The following is a 22,653-nucleotide window of genomic DNA, read 5'->3' on the forward strand; positions in this document are numbered from 1 at the left end:
CGAGCTGGCATTGAGAACCATTGCATGGAGCGAAGCACAAACCAGGCATGGGCTGTGACCGGAGAAGGAGTGACTTGTTTTTAAGTCCAGGGAGAGGGGACTTCCATGTTACCTGGAATTTATTGGGAGCAGCTGTCCAACCTCCAACCACATGTACTTATAATCCATGCACAGCGTTTCCTAGGAATTCTAATATCAGGCGCCAGTGCTGGTGGATGAACATCTTTGAAAAGTCACTAAAGTAACCCTCCCTAGGAGGATATTGCATACGCTAATCTGCTTTAGAGCAAATTGCACTCTTGTGCGCTTCAGAAAGCACATGCCAAGTTCCACATCTTGGTATGCGCATCTAAATGACTATTAAACAACAATCACTTCGAAGGCACTGGAGAGCTGAGCAGGAGACTAGAGGGGGAAGGACTGAGTGGAGGAGGTAAAGTTGGAGGAGAAGAGGAAAGACTGGGGAGATGAAGTCAGAAAGGAGATGGGAAAGATAGGAGGAGGCTGGAGAGAGGAAACCCAAAAGAAATGGTGGATCAAGGTGGGGAAACCAACTACGGAAAGGAGGAGAGTACGATGGAGGTGACTAATAAGAAGGGAGGGGGTGCAGCAGCAATGGTGAGGAGAGTGAGGAAGAGCTGAACAATAAGGAGGGGAAGAATAATCAGAAGAAAGAGCTGGAGGTGGAGGAGGTGGAGCAGAACATAGGGGTAGAAGGAAGAACCAGACGAATGGAGGAAGAAGAGGTTAACCCCTCAGGAAGACATAAAGAGAGGATTAGCCAAGGACACACCAGAGGAGGTAGAGAGAAGATTCAGGCTTGTCCTCAGTGGGAGAGAAAAATGAGGCAAGGAACGTGCAGAGGGTGAAATGCCCATGATATAAAGCCAGGGCGTCCGAAAGAAGTAGAACAAAGACAAGGAGGGGATGTAGGAGGGGGTGTCCTCTTAGGAATGAGGATGTTTCACAGTGACAAGAAGGCAGAGGAAAGTGGCCTGGTGGGGAGCAAGGATAGTTCCCTTAACGAAAGGGAAGAACTCAGAGGCACACCCAGCCTTCAGACCTGCTTAGGTGGTCTAGAGGCTGGTGGCAAGTTTAGGGCTTAGCCTGGAGATCCTCAGCCATCCCTCTTGCTGCTGCTTAGGCATACCACCCAGACCGACTGAAATCCATGAGACCCAGAAGTAAGTCTTTTGAGGAAACAAACCACCAGGACGAGAAGAAGCCAATAACTGCCAAAGAGACAAGACAGAAGTAAAAAATCCACCTGAACACCTAGACTGTCGGAGACTGAAATGTCTCTGGGATCGGACCCCGCAGAGAGAGATTTTTACTACACTGGGTTCATGGAAAAGACATGTTGTGTTTATGTTGTTTTATCTGAAATTGGATCAGAAGACCTGGAGAACTGTGATTTTCAACTGGAAACTTTTGTTTTAGTTTTTCAACATCACAGAGAAGGCACCTAGTGTTTGAGTTATAAAATGAGAGTCTGGGGACAGGATTTAGACAGATCTGGGTTGTCTGCCCGCAAACGTTTTGTTTGCGAGTGGACTGTTTGCAGTGAAATTGCTCGGGCCCCTGTTTTGACCGTTCATTAAAAAGGGGGGCCCGAGCAATTTTTGTCCCCGCCCCCAATGTCAAGGATGCAGGGGACACCCCCGCAAACTCCGAGGCTGAAGATACTGAACATGAGGAGCGGGGGACACCCTTGCAACCCCCGCGTGTCATTTTGGGAATTTTTGTACCCAATTTGATCGAAAAGATTCGAACTAATGGTAGTGACGGAATTCAGTCAAATTCTTGTAAACTATTACACAATTGCAAATCACAATTAATGACTTTTAGTGACTAACGGTCCTAGTAGTTCCTGGCAGAAATGTTGATACATTTGTGCCAAATATTTTTTTTTAAACAAATTGCCTCAATTAAATCAGTACAAACTACCAGGTACAGAGGGCAGTAATGTATCAAATCGATCCATAACTAAGAACACAATAAATAGAAATGCAAACAGGCAAGAAAGCAGTCAAGGGACTAATCCAACATTTAGATCTTCAAGACATCTGGCAAAGGAACCTCCTTAGCTACACATTTGACTATTGCTGCAATACATCTTACTCCAGAATAGGGTATCCTTTGACATCTAATTGTGGATGGGCCATGTCACATATTTCTAGCCAGCCAAGATTCATTTTGATCATGCAGCACTAATTGAAGATATAAATCCACCACATGGCCATGAAAGGTGGACAACAGATAGGCCACTACTTAAAGATCCAATATTTAAGGGAACCATTAAACTAAAATAAACTGAAGACTTTACATTTTCTACCACTCACTTAGACCCCATAATCACCGCGGACACTTTCCCAGTTTTTATAAGAGGCAAAATAACAAGCTTTTCCATTGTTTTTTGCTCTCCCTTGCCTCGTCGCGCTCTGAAACACATGTGTATGAGCGCGCTACAAATATACTATTACTATCACTATCACTATTGTCCAATCAAAAAGAAAATGCGCACTGGGAGCAGCACAAGAAACAGGTCAATCGTTGCATAACACGGCTGAGCTAGGAAACAGGGATACAGGAGGCCGGCTGAGAAATAACATCTGTTAGCGGCAATTTAATGGAAATATTGAAAGAGTGAGCCTAACATAGAACCTACAAATATAAATGAAGGCCAGAGTACACCAGTGTGAGGAGAACAATCAAGGTTTAGGGTGGCTTAAAATCAGTGAGCCCTCTCTAACAGAATATAGTGCACCGCAAGCAAATATGGCCACGAATGTTCACTAGATAGCGACACAGCCTCAGCCTTCTAGACATGTTATGAGGATCCCAACCAGACTCAAACAGTAGAGACTTGTTAGCAGACGAATACGCTTCATTTGCCCAGGTTAGTGGAGGACTAACCAAGCATCTTGAACAGCCGAGTCAACCTAATTGAAGGAAGGGCCACCATTCAAAGTGTAAATAGTGGATCTGCAGCTGGCCCGATCGCCTCCCAAAGGGTACCCAGGGAGAGCTCCTAAACCAATGTTAATTTTGGATGGGGGAAGTCTAACTTTCCCTGCAGGCTTGGATGATGAAAACATTTCTGTCTTTGTAAAAGAAAAAAAAAGACCCAAAAATGTGTTTGTTACATCGAACAATCTCATTACTAATCAGCGATTATTAAAGCATAGCAAATGTTACCCTCTGCTCTCATACAAGAAATAATTCAATCACAAAAATTGAGGTTTCACGGTGGAAAGAGATCTTTTTTTTACAAACAAATGCTAGCTTTCTCCATAGAGGATGCAGAAGAAATAGAGGGACTCCCGCCCACACTGACTTCTTTGGATGCTGAGGAAACATGTGATCATGTGGAGTGGTCGTTTCTCTGGGCTTCAATGAGGAAATGTAATGTTAGCGGGTGACTAACAAGCCTATATAAAGTCCCAATGGCAAACATTTGCATTAATCAGTATGTGAATTGCACACTATAGAGGCACCCGCCAACGGTACCTCATCACCTACATCACTTAGCATCTATACTGAGTGCCTTGTTGAAAGAAACGTTGCTGGGAAACTGCATTGCTGTTTCTTGAATGCAGAGGAATGCTTTCTGGGTATTCCCGGCTGCTTCTGAAGTCAGATTGTCTGCAACACAGTTAATACTATAAGTTATTGACTGCATTATGAATATTCTGATTGGGTGAGAAGTCAATAGTAACCTACACATGCTAATAATGAGGGTTAGACTAGCGTACAGGGAACTCTGGAGATTTCCCGGTGGGCCTCTGCACCCTGGACCGCTTTTGTATGGTATTCCAAATTTTCCCATAGGAAAATGGTTGGGCTTGCTGAACATGTCTAATAAGGGGCCACTTTGAAAACTATTTCCAGGTCCTCTTTTGGTTCCCAGTTCACCCAAGCTAATAGACATGAACAACCTCCAATCAGCAGTAGCGTGTTTTATTTCAGGATTTAAAAAGTTCAAACATCATAGAAGACATTCCGACACCCAGAATTAATAAGGGGTTTAGAGTCCCCAACTTCTGATTATGTATGTGGACAACAAATGTCAAGAGTCTTGACCGATTCATGTAATTGTTTGCACTGTACTAAGTGACTTTGCACTACGACGCAAACCCTGATTCATGGAACTGTGCAAAGTGTATTTTTGCAGTGCAAAGTGGGTGCAAAGTCATTTTGTTCTGCAAAAATTATTATGCACGGACTTTGCACGGATTGGGCACTGTAAAAAATACACTTTGCACAGTTCCATGAATCAGGGTTCGTGTCGGTAGTGCAAAGTCAACTTTCAGCAGTGCAAAGTCACTTTGAACTGTGCAAAAAATTCCATGAATCGGGCCCTTGGTATTTAAACTCACTTCTTGGAAACTTTGCTCTACGTCCCCTGTGCAAAGCAATCGTCTTCATTTAGGGGCTAAGCACTGAGTGGCTACTGGAAGGACATTACCAAATTCCTAAAAATTCCTAAGTATGCCTCACAAAATCCACGTTGCCATAACCCTGGCCTTCCTGGCATGTTCTTGACACTATCAGTCAGGATTAAGAAAGCTCAAACAATACGAACTCTGGGAAAGTCTTAGATGGGACACACGTGCTGTGTGGATAAATGAAGATTGAATCCCATAGTCACTTTTTAGACCTGGAATGACTCAAGAGCTTCTTATTGTAAATTTTATTTAATTGGAAACCCCTACAAAGAAGAAGCCTAATGTGGCACCCGTGTAAGTCCCGTGAAGTCCCGCTTTGCCGCGGACTCTGTTTCCAGCGCTTCTTTTGTGGATCCTTGGATTTGTGACAGTTTGACTACAAGCCCCAGCAGGTGAAAAACAAAGAGAGAACTATTGATTGTGTGAAGGACTAATTAGCTACAAAGCTAAGAACAAGATTTTAATATACCTTTCTCCTTGTTTAGGCTCAACTGCAATAAGGGCTGGGCGGAGCTATATAAGCTCAGGGGCGCGCGCACCGCGCGCGCGCACCCGTGTAAGTCCCGTGAAGTCCCGCTTTGCCGCGGACTCTGTTTCCAGCGCTTCTTTTGTGGATCCTTGGATTTGTGACAGTTTGACTACAAGCCCCAGCAGGTGAAAAACAAAGAGAGAACTATTGATTGTGTGAAGGACTAATTAGCTACAAAGCTAAGAACAAGATTTTAATATACCTTTCTCCTTGTTTAGGCTCAACTGCAATAAGGGCTGGGCGGAGCTATATAAGCTCAGGGGCGCGCGCACCGCGCGCGCGCACCCGTGTAAGTCCCGTGAAGTCCCGCTTTGCCGCGGACTCTGTTTCCAGCGCTTCTTTTGTGGATCCTTGGATTTGTGACAGTTTGACTACAAGCCCCAGCAGGTGAAAAACAAAGAGAGAACTATTGCTTGTGTGAAGGACTAATTAGCTACAAAGCTAAGAACACGATTTTAATATACCTTTCTCCTTGTTTAGGCTCAACTGCAATAAGGGCTGGGCGGAGCTATATAAGCTCAGGGGCGCGCGCACCGCGCGCGCGCACCCGTGTAAGTCCCGTGAAGTCCCGCTTTGCCGCTTCGCCGCGGTACCGCGGTTATCGTGGGAGAGCTAGGTTTTAAGTATTTCACGATTAGTTATCAATATTGGTTTTAAAGTTTTTAAAAAGCAAAGCGAGGCATTATTGTGAAGTAAGAAAGTGTCAACTATGTTCACTCTTAGATCTGGTATGCCTTGTGCGGAACGAGTGCGTGCCTTATTGGAGTCTACCTCAAGAGATAGTCCAACGTTTACCCCTAAATTGACGCGTCCTTTTGTTAAAAGTGCGCCTCTGGATATGCAAACAAAGAAGAAAAGATCACGACTTGACTTTGTTGCAGGTGACCTGAGAGACTACGGATTTGATGTTGGTCGTTCTCTATGTCCTGTGACTCGAACTGCTGAATGTAATAATTTAAGTGTATCAAGTGTGGAGGCGCACCCTCTCAATAATGAACAAGCGGGTTCCGCTATCCAGCAACCTGCTCTGAGCCCACGATTGACCCAGGCCACAAATGCTGGTAATGAGCTGGGAGAGCAACATTGTAATATTTCTCTATCGGACTCAATGATGCTGTTGAACGCTCGCTCAGGAGTTGTTAGTTTAGCACCTCTGTCTATACAGAAGCAAGAGTGTGTTGCTGTTGAAGACAATGCAATTATAGAGTTGGGGTCATCGGACTCTTGTTTTGTGGCCAAAGATGACGAATCCGACCTCTCTAAGTCCCCTGTTTTATTTAAAAATGGAGATATTTCAGAATCAGAAAGCTCCATCTCATTTATTCCACCGACTCCGAGGAGACTAAATAGTGATAGCTCAGCTGCAAGCCCGACTTTGGTAATAAAAAAAGTAGCTCCTGTAACATTAGAAGCAATGAATATGGCTTCGATGTCCCTCGCTAAATTATTTGAAGTCTTAGACTCAAAGATCAACTCATTACAAAATAATGTTGAAACTATCTTGAGGTCACAGAAGGCTTTTGGTTTATCTTTGGCCCAGAAACAAGAGTATGATGTTGATCAGATAGAATTCTTCTCTAAACAGTTAGGTGAGTTGGTGTCATCATGTAATAATATTGGTGATCAAGTGGACAGGAAATTGAGCTCATCTAGAGTTGAGAAAACTATGCAAAAGTCTATGACTGCGGTGCCTTTTGTTGAGGGTATTATACGAGAAATAATAGCAGAGGAGGTGGGGCTGGTATCTGTGGTGTCACAGTCAAGCCCTTATGTGGGAACAGCCAATGTCATTGGTGAGGACGCAAGGGGTCAAGGTACTGTGAAGCTGACTAAACTGGCACCTATATTTGACCAGGTGGTGTTATGTGAAGAGGAACCTGAGGTCCCTAATGCTATTGCCTCCAAAATAAGAGACGAGCAGCAGTCTAAAGGGGCATATACAATATTTGCTAAAAATGCTAAAGGGTTAGCCCATCAACAGAAGGAAAATGTGAAGAAATCAAAAAATCAGAAGTCTAGGATAATACCTTCGAGTGGGAAAACAAAACAATTCTTTAAATCCTTGTCTAAACCGGATAGGGGCGCTTCGATAGCTTCTGATGCAATTTTAAAAAAATATCAGAACTTATCACAAGAGCGACAACGAGTGAAGAGTGGGGGTTCGGACCCCCTCCATGTGATCCCCCCGCATGCTCCCCTAAATGAGCTGGTGCAAATAGCGGAAGATCTTGAGAGCGAATCTATAAATGCGACAGATCGGAATTCAGCTTTAAAGGCCCCGAAGAAAAAGCAATCGAAAGATGATAGAGTATCCAACTCAATAACTAACACTCAAGATCTTAGAAAGGCAGTGGATGAGTATATGGCTCAATTTCATCCGGAACCATCTTTGACTTATCCACTGTCCAGGGTCCTAAGTCCAGCAGCAAAAAAGCCTGAAATAGAGATTGATGGGAAGATAATTACTGGGAGGGCCTCTGATAATCAACTAATAACACCATTTGGAAATGCTTTGCCAGTAGCAGATCGGACTTTTGATACTCAAGAAAATCTACAAAATAATATCTTAATTACAATTAAAGACTGTCTAGTTGCTCTGACCTCAGAACAAATGACTCTTAAATCATCTCTGAAGGCAATGAGCTGTAGTCAGTCTGATCTGGCAAAATCTTTTGATGAAAGATCCACCTCTAAGAAGGTTTCGTTCAAATTTCCAGTTGAAGAGACCAAACATTATCCGCCCATAGAAACATCTAGTATTCAGAGTCGCCCTGGCTCCAAGGGAATATCTAAGAGCAAAATGCCCCCCCAGCTATTTGCCTTGTTTCTTAGCTGTCGTGAGGGCTCCTTCCCGAAGTACACCATGAATAGACGAAGTATAATGCAAATATTCTCGGATGTGCCGAGTTTAGAGGACATCTCTTCCCGGGATGTAGTACAAGTAGAGTTTCCGGATGACAACGATCCAACGGTGTCCTGTATGTGGTTGGGATCCCGTGTCATTTATAACATTATTTCGTCTGCTAAATCTGATCTTTTTGATCTGGGTTTTAACCTAATTCCAACCACAAAAGAACCCCTGGTGTCTGAGACTGCTTGCAAATCTACTAGTCAGGTTACTGGTGATGATGGCAATTCAGCTAGGGGTTGTAGTTGTGGAAAAGCATAACTAAGAACAGGTGAATCTGTTGTGCGAACCCAGAAATTTGTAGTTATGAGCTGGAATACCAGGGGCCATAAACACCTGCTAAATAATATGAGTGGTTGTTTGGAAGAATGTGACTTAGTTCTTATGCAGGAAACATGGCTAACTGCCCCACTGTCATGGGACAACCATTATGTCCATTTGGCTCCAGCGATTAAGGGACAAAAAGGTAGACCTATGTCAGGGATGACAATTATCACTAAAACGTCCACGACAAATACAATCTCGGATGGTCCTAACCCAAATCCCTATTTGCAATGTTCCATAATAATGTTTCATAAACTGACATTTCTTGTTATAAACATATACTGGAACCCAATTGCAATTATAACATCTACCTTTTTTAATGATTTGAATGCATTGATAGAAAATACTATAACCACTACAGAGATTGCGCATGTGATACTAGCAGGGGACCTGAATTTACATCTGTTGGAACCAACTAAGAAAAGAAATACGGATAGGGTCTCCCAATGGTTGGTATTTATTGACACCTGGGATTTAATAATGCTAAATGGAGCAGTTAATTCTGACAATCCACCATCTTATACTTGGACTTGTGGGGGCCAAAATGCTACAATTGATTACATGTATGTTGACCGAAAGCTATTTGAAAAAATATCTGAGTTCAAGGTAATTCCAACTACAGTAAGTGATCATTGGATGCTGAGGGCTGAGTTTTTACTCCAGGTTATGATTGAACCTCGTTATTGTCAGTATCAACTGAATGGTCTGGTTATAAATCCTCAAAGGAACAGGCTATTATGGACAAGCGAGGGACTAAACGCTTTTGCGGCTAGTGTAACAAATGACCTTCACTGTTTGTCGAGAGGTACCGACTCATCTAATTATCATGATAAAATGCACCTTTTTGCCTCCACTCTGTCTGCAGGTTTTGGTAAGGGCAATAAGTGTCATACCCATGTATTTGATCAGGGCATCAGAGAGAGAAAAGCACAGTATAGAAAACAGAAAAGGCAGATAGCCCTTCTACCGGTACACTATCGAGAATCTGCGTTACGCAAATTGAAGACTAATTATAGGAATTGGGTCCGGGGCAACAAGGCAGCTTTGTTCCAATATGATGGCGAAAAGTGGTTACAGGTGGTTAAAACCAAAAATACATCGCAAATTTGGAAGTTGTCAAATAATGGAGTAGCTGGTACTCAACTAGCAACTCAACTTAATGGTGTGTCGGAGAAGAAGTGGGTGACCTATTTCACTGACATATATGAGCTTCCAAATAATAAAAAAATCTCACAACCAAACCTAGAATTAAGCAATCCATCTTTTCAAATCAAGTTTGATCGAGAATATGTATTGTTTTATATAAACAAAGCGAGTTCATCAAGAGCTCCCGGGCCAGATGGCCTGTCAAATTTTGTATTAAAACAGAATCCGGAATTATGGGCATCAATTTTATATGATGTTTTTCAAACCGTGCAAATTAAACAAGCAGTTCCTCCATCATGGTGTAAGGCCATTACAGTACCAGTCTATAAGAGGGGAGATCGAGCGAACCCTGCGAGTTACCGTCCGATTTCTCTTCTTGACGCCCCGGGTAAGATCTTTAGTAGAATTATTCTGAGAGAGCTCAATAACTGGGCGTCAGAAGAGAATCGGCGAGACCCATTTCAAACTGGATTTGTGGCAGGTCTTGGCACCAGCATTAACATAACGACTCTTAATGCAATTAAAGAACTGTATGCATCAAGAAATCAACCAATTTATCTTGCTTATGTTGATTTTCGAGTAGCGTTTGACTCCGTAGATCGGAGTCTGCTATTGGAGAAATTGTTAAAATTTGGGTGTCCCTCTTCACTTGTATATTTGATATATTTACTCCATTGTAATACTTCAATGAAAGTTAAATTGAATCTAGAAGGGCTACTATCTGAAGAGATTCTAACCCAGCGAGGCCTGAAACAAGGATGTATCCTTGCGGCCACACTGTTCAATTTGTTTATTCTAGATTTAGGCAATGAATTCAATATTGTAATGAATGATGCTCCTAAACTAGGGAACCAGATCATTGCATGGCTTTTGTATGCAGATGACTTAGTCCTCGTCTCGAAAACGCCGAGCGGCCTACAAAACATGCTTGATAAATTAGATCAATACGTCACCAAGAATAATCTTACTTTGAACTTGGAAAAAACTCAAGTGATGGAATTGGGGAGACATAAGTTAAGATTAAGGAAACAGTATTGTTGGTTTCTGAATAAACAAAAGTTGAACGTGGTGAATGAATACAAATACCTGGGCGTTATATTCAGTAACTCTCCCACAAATAAGCCCCAAAGAGACAGTTTAAATGGTAAACTTACCACATTAATATCACAAGCCAGAATTTTGCAACATAAGTATGGTAAGTTCTCATGTAAGCATATTCTTACCTTCTATCAGCAAAAGGTACTTCCCATTATTACCTATGGATGTGAGGCTTGGTTACCTGTGGAGGCATGCTATTGGAACAAATTCGAGGCAAAATTTTGGAAGAAAGTCTTGAATCTCCCAAACTCTAGTCCAACAGCATTGCTTCGCTTTGAGTTGGGAATACTATCAGTAAATATACATGCTTTGTGGAAAAGATGCTGCTTATTCAGAAAATGTGTGTTGGGCCTGGCGAGTAATGGCATACTTAAGATTCTGGCAGACTATCTACTACGTTCAGTACATATATTTCCATCAAGTTGGAGAGCGGCGGTTATGTCCGATTTGACGGAAGCAAATATCTCATTAGACACTCTACTAATTAATCCCTCTAAAGCCAAAATTAAATTATACCAACTTGATTGGCATATAACCCAACAAGATTGTCTAAAATTAAAAGATTTTGATAGAGCTCTGTTTGGGCATAAAAAATTCCGCCAAACCGCGGATTATTTACTAAAATGCCCCTCTCACAAACTCAGAAACCAAATACTGAGGTTCCGCATGAATCTATGGCCGACCAAACAAATTTTGGTAAGAAGGGGCATCATTAAGTTGGATGATTCATTCTGTCGATTTTGTAATGATAAACTAACCAAAGAAAGTTTGAAACATCTTTTAATAGAATGTGCGGCTTTAAAAATGCAGAGAAAAGACATTATTGATAAATTAACAAGACATCACTATATAAGACGCTCAAATGATGAATTATGGAATGAGCTATTTGCGACTCCAAAGATCACAGTAAGAATAGCCACTATTCAATTCCTAAATAAGCATCTATGCCCAATTTGTCCAAGTGAGTAATTGATTGCTTTTTTTTTATTCCGATTATATGATCAACCATGCTAATCACATGTGATATTGTATGATGTTTTATTGTTGAATTGGCATACCTTGCCTTTTATTGTATGCGTTTTGTATAAAAGTAATTATGTTTGAAAGGTTAATTTAATTAGCCAACCCAAACCAAATAAAAAAAAAAAAGACTAATGTGGCCTCTAAATAAGAATTAATGCTCAAAATCCCATGTGTACATTTTTTATCATGCTCCTTCTGTAAAGGTGGCCAGGGGCTGGTGATACCAAAATAACCTCCAAATGGAGAGAAATACTAGAACGCCATATCTCGGAAGTTGTGTAATTGTTACACATTGGGTTTGTCCAAGATTTAAAAAGAAAGTCTATGAGTAACTCCATTTGTAAAAACATGCAAAATGATCGAAGCCGGAAGCGGCAGGTCCATCCGGCTGGTCCATCTCCTGGTAATGTTTCTTGCTAACCCTAGGTTAGTTGTTTTAAATGAAGGGAAGTTTGAGTGTACACTGCGCCACTCAGAGAACCATTTTGTGGTATACAATTTCAGGTCATGTAATAAAAATCAGGCGGGGTGAGACATGACTGCTTCTAGGGTTCAGAAGGTATTTGCTAATATAACTATATTCAGGTCTAATATAGTGCAGTTGTTTTTTCATGAGAAACCACCCTTACGATCCATTTAATCTACAGACCCCCAGGTCTTTTGCTCTCCTTTGAGGAAGACATCACACAACTCCTCTCAACCAATACCAAGCTCTCTTCCAACATTATCATTATCATTATGGGAGACTTCAACCTAGGCCTAAACGACCCCTCGGATTCCCAGGCATTCGCCCTCGCAAATACCATTGAATCACAAGGCTTCTCCCACCGAATATCCAATCCCAGGCATGATAAAGGCAGCACATTAGACTGGCTAGCAGACCACAACTCTCACACAACATACTAGCTAACAATCCGTGCCCATGGTCAGACCATAATATCATCCTATTCTCCATTAATGATATAACACAACTAGATATCCCGACTCAACCAGCCCCGGCCGCCCTCTTGAGAAACTCACGCAACATCATGCCACACAACGTACTCCCCTTGCTACAACCTCTAACGGCCTGCCTACAGACGAATGCAGATCCTACTACTATGGTCACGCTAAAAGCCATCAACATAGTAAAACCTCAGGGCAACTGTAAACCCAACCCAAGAGCACACCTACCTAAACTCCTGGTACACCCCCAGTCTCAAAACCCTACGCTCCACAAAAAGAATCGCTGAGAGTGCTTGGAATAAAACACCCTCTCATCACAACAAGCTGCACTTCAATGCCCTAGCCAAAGAATACAAACAAGCTATTCTCCAATCCAAATGCAACTCCTATATTGAGAGAATTGAAAAAGCAAACTCAGGCACGAGAGAGATCTTTGCTATCCTACGTGAACTGGAAACACCAGCTCCCTCACCAGACCATTGTATACTAATTGACCTTTTCATAATTGACCTTTGGAGAATTGACCTCAGGAGAATTGACCTAATTTAGAAGGTCAATTAGGAAATATATGCGGGAGAAACCCCCCGCAAACCACCCACCCAATCCAAAAACCCCTGCTACCCCCCACCCAATCCCTTTATATTATTTACAATCCAAAAGCAACCCAATACATATATAAAATAACTAAAATAATATAAAGGTCAATTGTGCAGAAGGTCAATTAGGACCACTATAATTAGGTCAATTGTGCAAAAGGTCAATTGTAAAAGGTCAATTTGTGTAATACCCACCAGACCACCGTTATGAAGACCTATCCTGGTGTAAAAACATCCAGAACGTCCTCCTCAGCAAAATCTCCTTACTGCAAACCAAAATCTCTGCAAAGGAGCTTAAATTTTCCCCGGCTGTCCAGACCACCGACCAGCAACCCAGATCTCCGAGCCCCACCACCTGGTTCAAATTGACGCCTGTAACAACCATTGAAACCACCAAAATCATCAAAGGCCTGAAACTCACCAGATGTCAAGGAGACATCGTCCCAGCCTCTCTCATAAAAGACTGGGCCGAAAAGCTTTCCCCCTTCATCAGAGTGCTGATTAACAACTCATTCTCACCAGGCAATGTACCAGAAAGCCTTAAAGAACCATGGGTACTGCCACTTCTCAAAAAGCCTTCACTGGACCCCAATGTCCCCACAAACTACCACCCCATCACAACAGTACCCTTCCTCCTCAAAATACTTAATAAAGTGGCCTACATGCAAATTCAAAAATACTTGGAAACTCACAACCTCCTTGGTCTATGTGAATCGGGCTTCCGCCCAGGTCACGGAATGGAAACCGGCCTTCTGGACCTCAAAATCCAAATGGATGAGATTAAAGACAAGGGTAACTTGGCCACCCTCCTCCTACTTGACCTCTCATCAGCCTTTGACTTGGTAAATCATAATATACTGTGCGAGCACCTCGCCCTAGCTACCCACTTCTCGACCAAAGCCATAAAATGGATAGAGTCTTTCTTGTCCAACCACCGTGGCAGCCCCCCCAGCCCCAGTCACCTGTGGAGTGCCCCAAGGCTCTTGTGTCTCACCAACACTCTACAATATCTTCACCAAGCCACTATTTGACCTCGTAGACAAATTGGGTGTCACATACACCAACTACGTGGATGACACCCACATACTCCTACCCATCACTGGCAACTATGACACCTACGCCAAAGCGCTAAGCCAAATGTACCAAACCATCCAAGCGTGGATGGCGCAACACGATCTATGCCTAAATGACGATAAAACAGAACTACTCCTCATTGGCACACAAGCTCGGTTAATTAACCTATCTGACTCTTATAAAGCCTTACTATTGACGGAAACATTATCTTGATAGCTAAAGAGCGAGAAACCTTTAGGAGTATACCTAGACTCCTCACTCTCCCTAACGAGGCAGCTAAATGCAATTGCATCGGCCACAGCCTACACCACCAAACTGATCAATGCTTGCAGGCCATTCCTTACCACTGACAACTGCATCACCTCCACCAGAGCCCTCATACTATCTAGGATCGACTATTGTAACTCCCTTTTTGTGGGATTCAATTTGCGCAATATCCACAAATAATAAATCATTCAGAACGATGCTGTAAGAGCCGTACTCAACATCCCTAAAAAAGATCACATCTCATCAGCTAGATGAAATATATCCACTGGCTCCCGTTCCGGGAAGGCATCCCATTCAAAACTTTATCTCTGACCCACAAATGCCTATCAAACAGCACCCCGATCTACCTAGCTAGACAAATCTCCAAGGCCCAATCCAACAGACGCACACGATCTGCATAGTCGTGCCTTCTAGCCATCCCCAGATACAAGCGACAAAAAGCTGGAGGCAGCAGCTTCCCTGTGATTGTGGCCAAACAATGGAATGACCTACCTTTAGCACTTAGATCAGATCCCTCATTCTGGTTCTTCCGCAAAGGTCTCAAAACCTGGCTCTTTTCCCAAGATATCTAGAGGAACTGCGATTAAACCTTTCACCTGCAAATTACCTGTACCGTACCTGTAACCAACTGCAAGCACTATGAAATGCATACAGCGAACTTTAATCGCAACCATATCCTGTAACCTACTGCATCATGTAACCACTGTAACCACCACCTATATGCAACCTAGCGCCCAGCTGCCGCCGGGTTAGGTGCGTTCTATAAATGTCAAAATAAATAAAAATAAAAAAATAAATCAAAGAGGCTACGTTCCTTAATAAATTCTGTTTATTACTCATAAAGCAGAGCCAACACATGTTTCACACCCATGGCACTTCCTCAAGGGCATTATTATCATTATATATGTTTATTATCTATCCACATTTATATTTACCAAGGTGTGTGAAACATATGTGGATAGATAATAAACATATTTCTTAGCGAACAATAATTGGTGTGATATGAATAATGCATTTTAGTCGGAGACGACAATAAAATAGGAAAATGGACAATAACAAAAAGTAAAAGATAAATAGAATGAAAAACATTATTTTAATCATAGTTGTATATGTGGAACTGAAATGGTAAAACACTTCCGACCAAGTACATTCATAGGTAGTTTTTGACTACTCAACGGTTAAATGACCGCATTCTGTGATAAATGGCTGTGGGTACATACCGCAGCCCTTCTATAGCAGCCCGAACTTAAAAAATAAAATCTTTTATGGACTCCTGTGCCTTGCACTTCATGCAGAGTGAGCAACCAGGGCGGCCACTGCAGTGATAGTGTGGCACATCCTGGGTGGATTCTTTACTCCCTCTGCAGGGCCCTGCCCTCTCGGCTTAGCGGGATGCTACCGGGTGGCAATATGCACATTCAGAGCCAGGATTCCTACTCCTAACTCCATTCTTGCAGCATTCTCCCTTGCTCTTGGGAGCCCCACTGATGTAGCGGCTTGTCCTTGGTCCAGCTAGAGAGAGGCTTAGGGTATAAAGCACTATAGTGAAATAAAGGCAATGCCAGCTAGAGAAAGGGTGAGGGTACACAAACACGAAATGCATGATTGGAACCGTGGTATGGGTGGGATTATATTAAACCTGTGTTTACGCTGATGTAGCTCCCTGACATGCCTGCTCGTTTGCTTTTATACAGGACCAGCTCCTTCGGGCTATTGAGTCAAAGAGTTCAGTAATCAGTGATAAAGAAGGTAAGGAGAACTCTGATCCCTCTCAGGTGTGCCGTAACTGATTTTCTGCTTATTCCACTTCACAATGTGATATCTGATGTGATGATGGCGGTGTCTCATTGACTGCACGCAACTCGAGTGCTTTGCTCCTAGTCCTTACCTTTTCTCATCATCCTCCCATTGATCTACTCTTTGCTCCTCCTCCACTCTTTCCTCTTTTTTATATGTTGAGGACTAGCAGATGTATTACTCCATGATCGCATTGCACCCAGGGACATCTAGAGATCCACTCCCTCTCGCCCTCTCCTTTCCAACACGGCAGAGATAGTGCTCTTTCCCGCGGGTCCTTGGGCCACCCTCTATCCTCCCATTCACTATCCACCATCATTGGTCACACCCTATAGCTCTTCCTGGAACCTCAGTGTCCTTTCTTCGTGTATCTTTCTTCCTCCCTAACTACATTCAATGTACTTTCTGTTTCAACGTAAGCTAGTGACAAATAAGTCAACTTGTTACCTTTTCTGCTGTCTTGTTCAAACTTCAAATCGTTCCAGACTTGATTGCTGTCCACCTCTCTTTCTGTCTGTCCTGTGACACTCGTCCCATCTTTACATAATTCTAGATCACATATGGGATATGTGACCAGTACATTATAAGGATATTGCAAGGCACTGAGGAGTTCAGTGGCCAAATAGAGGAGCGAGGCCGAAGGTGGAGTTCCTTTATTTCTTTATTTCTTTATTTCATTTGTGAAGCGCCTAAGCCCACGGGCATCAGGCCGGTGCTGCAATCCAGTTACACATAAAGTAAGCTTCAAACTAGCGGTGTGATTTCCGCTAAAATAAGTCATGCAGGCACACCAATGAGCTATACAGGTTGCTTGGAAAGCAGATACATTTTGCACAAAATTATGGTTGTTCACTGTCAACCTTTAACTTTTATGAGGCTACGTAACTCTGAGGTGATTTCTAATTTCCTTTTCACATATGATAGGTGGTGTTTTATTTATTTATTTAAACTTTTGTAACACGCCACATGCCCGAGGGCCTCAGGGCGCACATTTATTCCTTATAATACATGACCAAACACTGACATCCCGTTTAATACCTGGCCTCTTGCTTAATCTAATGCAAGAGATCTTCTATTTGATGATTCATATAATCAATTTAGTATCTGGATTTGAAAAAGCTAATATGCAGCTTCTAACACATTGAAAACAAAGCAGTTTAATAAAATGCATCGGAAAAAAACGTTTTCATTTTGTGCTTTAAAATAAGTAATAACATTCAGATTCTTAGTCACTTGTGTTAAATTCCAGCAGTGCACAAGTTAAACATTTTACAATAAACAGTTCCTTGCTAATTAATGGCTGTAAAGTTTCACAGAAAACTATCGTACAAGTACAGAATTTGAAAAGCTTGTCACTGCTTTCATTAGGTCCCGGGGTGACAGCTGGAATTCTGCTCTTTGCTGACTTAAGCAGCAGGCATTGAGATATCACAATGAAGCGCAATAACTGATTACAGAGCAGTTTTGATGTCATTTTCTTATTAGATGTCACAACCTGCCTGTAAAAAGAACATTATTTCCAGGCTTGTATACGGATATTGGAGGCTACCAAGCATTTCTATTTCAATTTCACACGCGCGCAAACCATTCCCTAGGTGAAGGTTTACTCTTGCTCTCTTATTTAATTTCGTCATATGATATGATATATTTTATTTATAGCGCCCCATACACAAGTGTTACCAACATAAATGTCGACTATCCTCCCCTTCTTAGATCTAAGCTTTCCTGTGTCCCCTGCTTGTGAGTTTTTTTGGGTTATGTATTATAATTCTATTTCAACTTCACACACGCTCTAACCATTCCCTAGGTGAAGGTTTACTCTTGCTCTCTTATTTAATTTCGTCATATGATATGATATATTTTATTTATAGCGCCCCATACACAAGTGTTACCAACATAAATGTCGACTATCCTCCCCTTCTTAGATCTAAGCTTTCCTGTGTCCCCTGCTTGTGAGTTTTTTTGGGTTATGTATTATAATTCTATTTCAACTTCACACACGCTCTAACCATTCCCTAGGTGAAGGTTTACTCTTGCTCTCTTATTTAATTTCGTCATATGATATGATATATTTTATTTATAGCGCCCCATACACAAGTGTTACCAACATAAATGTCGACTATCCTCCCCTTCTTAGATCTAAGCTTTCCTGTGTCCCCTGCTTGTGAGTTTTTTTGGGTTATGTATTATAATTCTATTTCAACTTCACACACGCTCTAACCATTCCCTAGGTGAAGGTTTACTCTTGCTCTCTTATTTAATTTCGTCATATGATATGATATATTTTATTTATAGCGCCCCATACACAAGTGTTACCAACATAAATGTCGACTATCCTCCCCTTCTTAGATCTAAGCTTTCCTGTGTCCCCTGCTTGTGAGTTTTTTTGGGTTATGTATTATAATTCTATTTCAACTTCACACACGCTCTAACCATTCCCTAGGTGAAGGTTTACTCTTGCTCTCTTATTTAATTTCGTCATATGATATGATATATTTTATTTATAGCGCCCCATACACAAGTGTTACCAACATAAATGTCGACTATCCTCCCCTTCTTAGATCTAAGCTTTCCTGTGTCCCCTGCTTGTGAGTTTTTTTGGGTTATGTATTATAATTCTATTTCAACTTCACACACGCTCTAACCATTCCCTAGGTGAAGGTTTACTCTTGCTCTCTTATTTAATTTCGTCATATGATATGATATATTTTATTTATAGCGCCCCATACACAAGTGTTACCAACATAAATGTCGACTATCCTCCCCTTCTTAGATCTAAGCTTTCCTGTGTCCCCTGCTTGTGAGTTTTTTTGGGTTATGTATTATAATTCTATTTCAACTTCACACACGCTCTAACCATTCCCTAGGTGAAGGTTTACTCTTGCTCTCTTATTTAATTTCGTCATATGATATGATATATTTTATTTATAGCGCCCCATACACAAGTGTTACCAACATAAATGTCGACTATCCTCCCCTTCTTAGATCTAAGCTTTCCTGTGTCCCCTGCTTGTGAGTTTTTTTGGGTTATGTATTATAATTCTATTTCAACTTCACACACGCTCTAACCATTCCCTAGGTGAAGGTTTACTCTTGCTCTCTTATTTAATTTCGTCATATGATATGATATATTTTATTTATAGCGCCCCATACACAAGTGTTACCAACATAAATGTCGACTATCCTCCCCTTCTTAGATCTAAGCTTTCCTGTGTCCCCTGCTTGTGAGTTTTTTTGGGTTATGTATTATAATTCTATTTCAACTTCACACACGCTCTAACCATTCCCTAGGTGAAGGTTTACTCTTGCTCTCTTATTTAATTTCGTCATATGATATGATATATTTTATTTATAGCGCCCCATACACAAGTGTTACCAACATAAATGTCGACTATCCTCCCCTTCTTAGATCTAAGCTTTCCTGTGTCCCCTGCTTGTGAGTTTTTTTGGGTTATGTATTATAATTCTATTTCAACTTCACACACGCTCTAACCATTCCCTAGGTGAAGGTTTACTCTTGCTCTCTTATTTAATTTCGTCATATGATATGATATATTTTATTTATAGCGCCCCATACACAAGTGTTACCAACATAAATGTCGACTATCCTCCCCTTCTTAGATCTAAGCTTTCCTGTGTCCCCTGCTTGTGAGTTTTTTTGGGTTATGTATTATAATTCTATTTCAACTTCACACACGCTCTAACCATTCCCTAGGTGAAGGTTTACTCTTGCTCTCTTATTTAATTTCGTCATATGATATGATATATTTTATTTATAGCGCCCCATACACAAGTGTTACCAACATAAATGTCGACTATCCTCCCCTTCTTAGATCTAAGCTTTCCTGTGTCCCCTGCTTGTGAGTTTTTTTGGGTTATGTATTATAATTCTATTTCAACTTCACACACGCTCTAACCATTCCCTAGGTGAAGGTTTACTCTTGCTCTCTTGATTTTATTTTGATTGGTTATTTATAACACGCTTAATACCCAGAGGTTTCTAAGCGCGAACCAGGGGATCGAAACTGTGTTGCTCCGCGTCGTCTTGCTTCTAAGGCGAGCACGTTGCTCCTAAGCTATCCTCTCGAGTCATAATTTAATTTCGTCATATGATATGATATGATATATTTTCTTTATAGCGTGCCCATACACAAGTGTTTCAGACATAAATGTCAACTGTCCTCCCCTTCTTAGATGTAAGCTTTCCTGTGTTCCCTGCTTGTACATTTTTTTTTTTAGTTTTGTAAAATTTTGCTAACGACCTCTATACACTACCGCGTAAGCTTGTGGTTGCTCCACCCCTTCGCTGGTTTCTCCGCTATAAAAATCTATCCAAGGCCATTCTCATCTTCTCTTTTTACTAATGCCTTATTAATGCAGCACTTTAGATGATATATATATTATTGCTTTAATGCTTGAGCTTATGTCAAATGATAAAGATAATGTTAGAGGTTTTAATATAGCATTACGTACCTCCAAAATACCACTTCAGGGTGATTTTGGCAACCAATGGAGCATGCAGGAAAAAAGACAACTGAGCCAATGGCTCGAGATGGAAGATGGAAGGGGTGGTCTTCTATAGAACTGCCAGATGCGTCATAAGAGGAGCATGTTTCAGTCACCCCCCCATTTAGAAGGCATGGTCTTACATGAGGCCTCTCTAGATTTCTAGGAGTGAGTGTCATCAGATGGTGCCTCGTATGTTAAATCAACAGCTTCCTGATCTGATTGTAAGGTCAATCTTGAATTTGTTCTTTGACTTTGTCATGCAACCTGCAGGACATAACTCTTAGAGCAATCGCTGGCAGTGCCCTACACAGATTCCAGTGCTAGAAGGAAATATTTTTAGGAAGACTCTGAATGGCCCCTTAGTCTCCTGATGTCAAAGCAGAGTTGCATGGCTGGACCTCAGTGATTATATATTGATCAATATTCAGAACAACTCATGGGATTTCATTTTTTAAGTCAAGTGCAGGCATTTCCACACCGGGCAGGCAGTATATTTTTATTTTCACATACATAGCTTCTGCCAACGTTGGCAAAGGACCAGGAGCAGATGGGGAGCAGGTGCAAGGGGATCTAGGTCACCTGGCCTAAGCACCGCCCACCTTCTTAGCCCTGCCTCTTCCTTCCTGCTCTTAACTCTTAGATCAAGGGCGTCTCTTTCCCGGGCGTCCGAAGTGAATGGCAGTCAAAGAAAAGGGCAATTCCTGTTTGGACCTGTTTGGACCAGGAGGACCCAGGGCCCGACCCCCTGCTCAGACAGCAGGTAAGCATGCACAAACATGTGTTACTCCCTCTGTCCCCACAGGCCATCCCCACCGCCTCTGCCCCCCCCGTGATGTTCCCTTATGCCCCCACCATTCTCACACACAGGTGTTGTCTGTTTTGCTTGATTCTTCTACCCTGCCCCCCTCGTCCCCCTCCAGCCTACTTCTGCAGGAGTCTGTCCTGATAAATTCTGGTTTCACCATCACCGTCTTGTGGCCAATGCTGGATTTGACTTTTGTGGACTTCTTTCATTCACGGTGCGTCACCCTTTCTCAACTCTCATGCTGGACTTCCTTTGCATCTGGTACTCATGGTGGCCCTGAATCGTGCTGTTCCCATCTTCATCTTCTATCCTGGCTTGCAACATTTTGTGTTACTACTGACTTCTGCAATTGTATTCACTCTCCCCTCTTGCTTCTCCACTCTTTTTGACTGCTAACTCTCTATTCTCCCCTCCTTTCCCTTCTCCCTTTTCTTATCTCCTCCCCTTACTTTCTTCTATGCACTTACTCTATCAGAATTGTCCCTGGACCTAGTATGATAGCAACCTCGTCTGTCTCCTCCCCACCCACCCCTCCAGCACTATCTGAAATGTTGTCAGGCCTAGTATGATAGTCGCTTGATTTGTTCCTCCCCTACCTTTCTGCACCCCTCTCCCTCACCTCTTGTTTTCACCGGCTCTACCAGAAATGTCATCAGGCCTAGTACGGTAGTCGCCTGTCTGTTTCCATTTCCTTCCCACTCTCCCCCTCCATTCCTTATTTATGTCTTAGTTCTTGCACTATCTGAAATGTCATCAGATCCAGTACGATAGTTAATTTCACATCCGTACTGTACATGGCCTGTAAGAATGTCATTGTATTTTCCCTTGTTCCCTCCCTTGCCTTGAAGCGCTTTGAAACACATTGTGTATAGGCGCTATATAAATAAACTATCATATCATATCAAATCATATCATATCATGCCTTCTATGAACGTTTCTTGCCAGATCCTGTCCCATTGTTGGCAATGTCTAGTGCCAATATGAGCCTGTCACCTAGAATAACCAAACTGAGTAGCCATTGGAGCCTCCATCTCTATACAGAATCTGTTTCACTAGTGTTCTGAAGTGCTGGAAGTAGGACAGAGAACAGTTTGTGTCTATGGGGAAATGTACCTTCCAACATCACTGCAATGGATAAAGGATATGTTGTTATATGCATTTTTTTGACTGGAAGCCTATGTAGT

At 42.0% G+C, this 22,653-nt stretch overlaps 1 protein-coding gene across 1 annotated transcript in view; it reads left to right on the plus strand.

Moving 5' to 3' along the window:
- Positions 1–22,653, plus strand: part of LOC138513860 (Golgi membrane protein 1-like) — a 191,322-nt gene that overhangs the window by 99,450 nt on the left and 69,219 nt on the right. Inside the window, exon 4 of the mRNA XM_069628975.1 lies at positions 16,053–16,107. Coding sequence (XP_069485076.1) covers positions 16,053–16,107 — 55 coding nt within the window. The remainder of the gene's footprint in view (positions 1–16,052; positions 16,108–22,653) is intronic.

Source organism: Ambystoma mexicanum, chromosome 12 (genome assembly GCF_040938575.1).
Source record: "Ambystoma mexicanum isolate Mex_15411 chromosome 12, UKY_AmexF1_1, whole genome shotgun sequence".
Taxonomy (NCBI): domain Eukaryota; kingdom Metazoa; phylum Chordata; class Amphibia; order Caudata; family Ambystomatidae; genus Ambystoma; species Ambystoma mexicanum.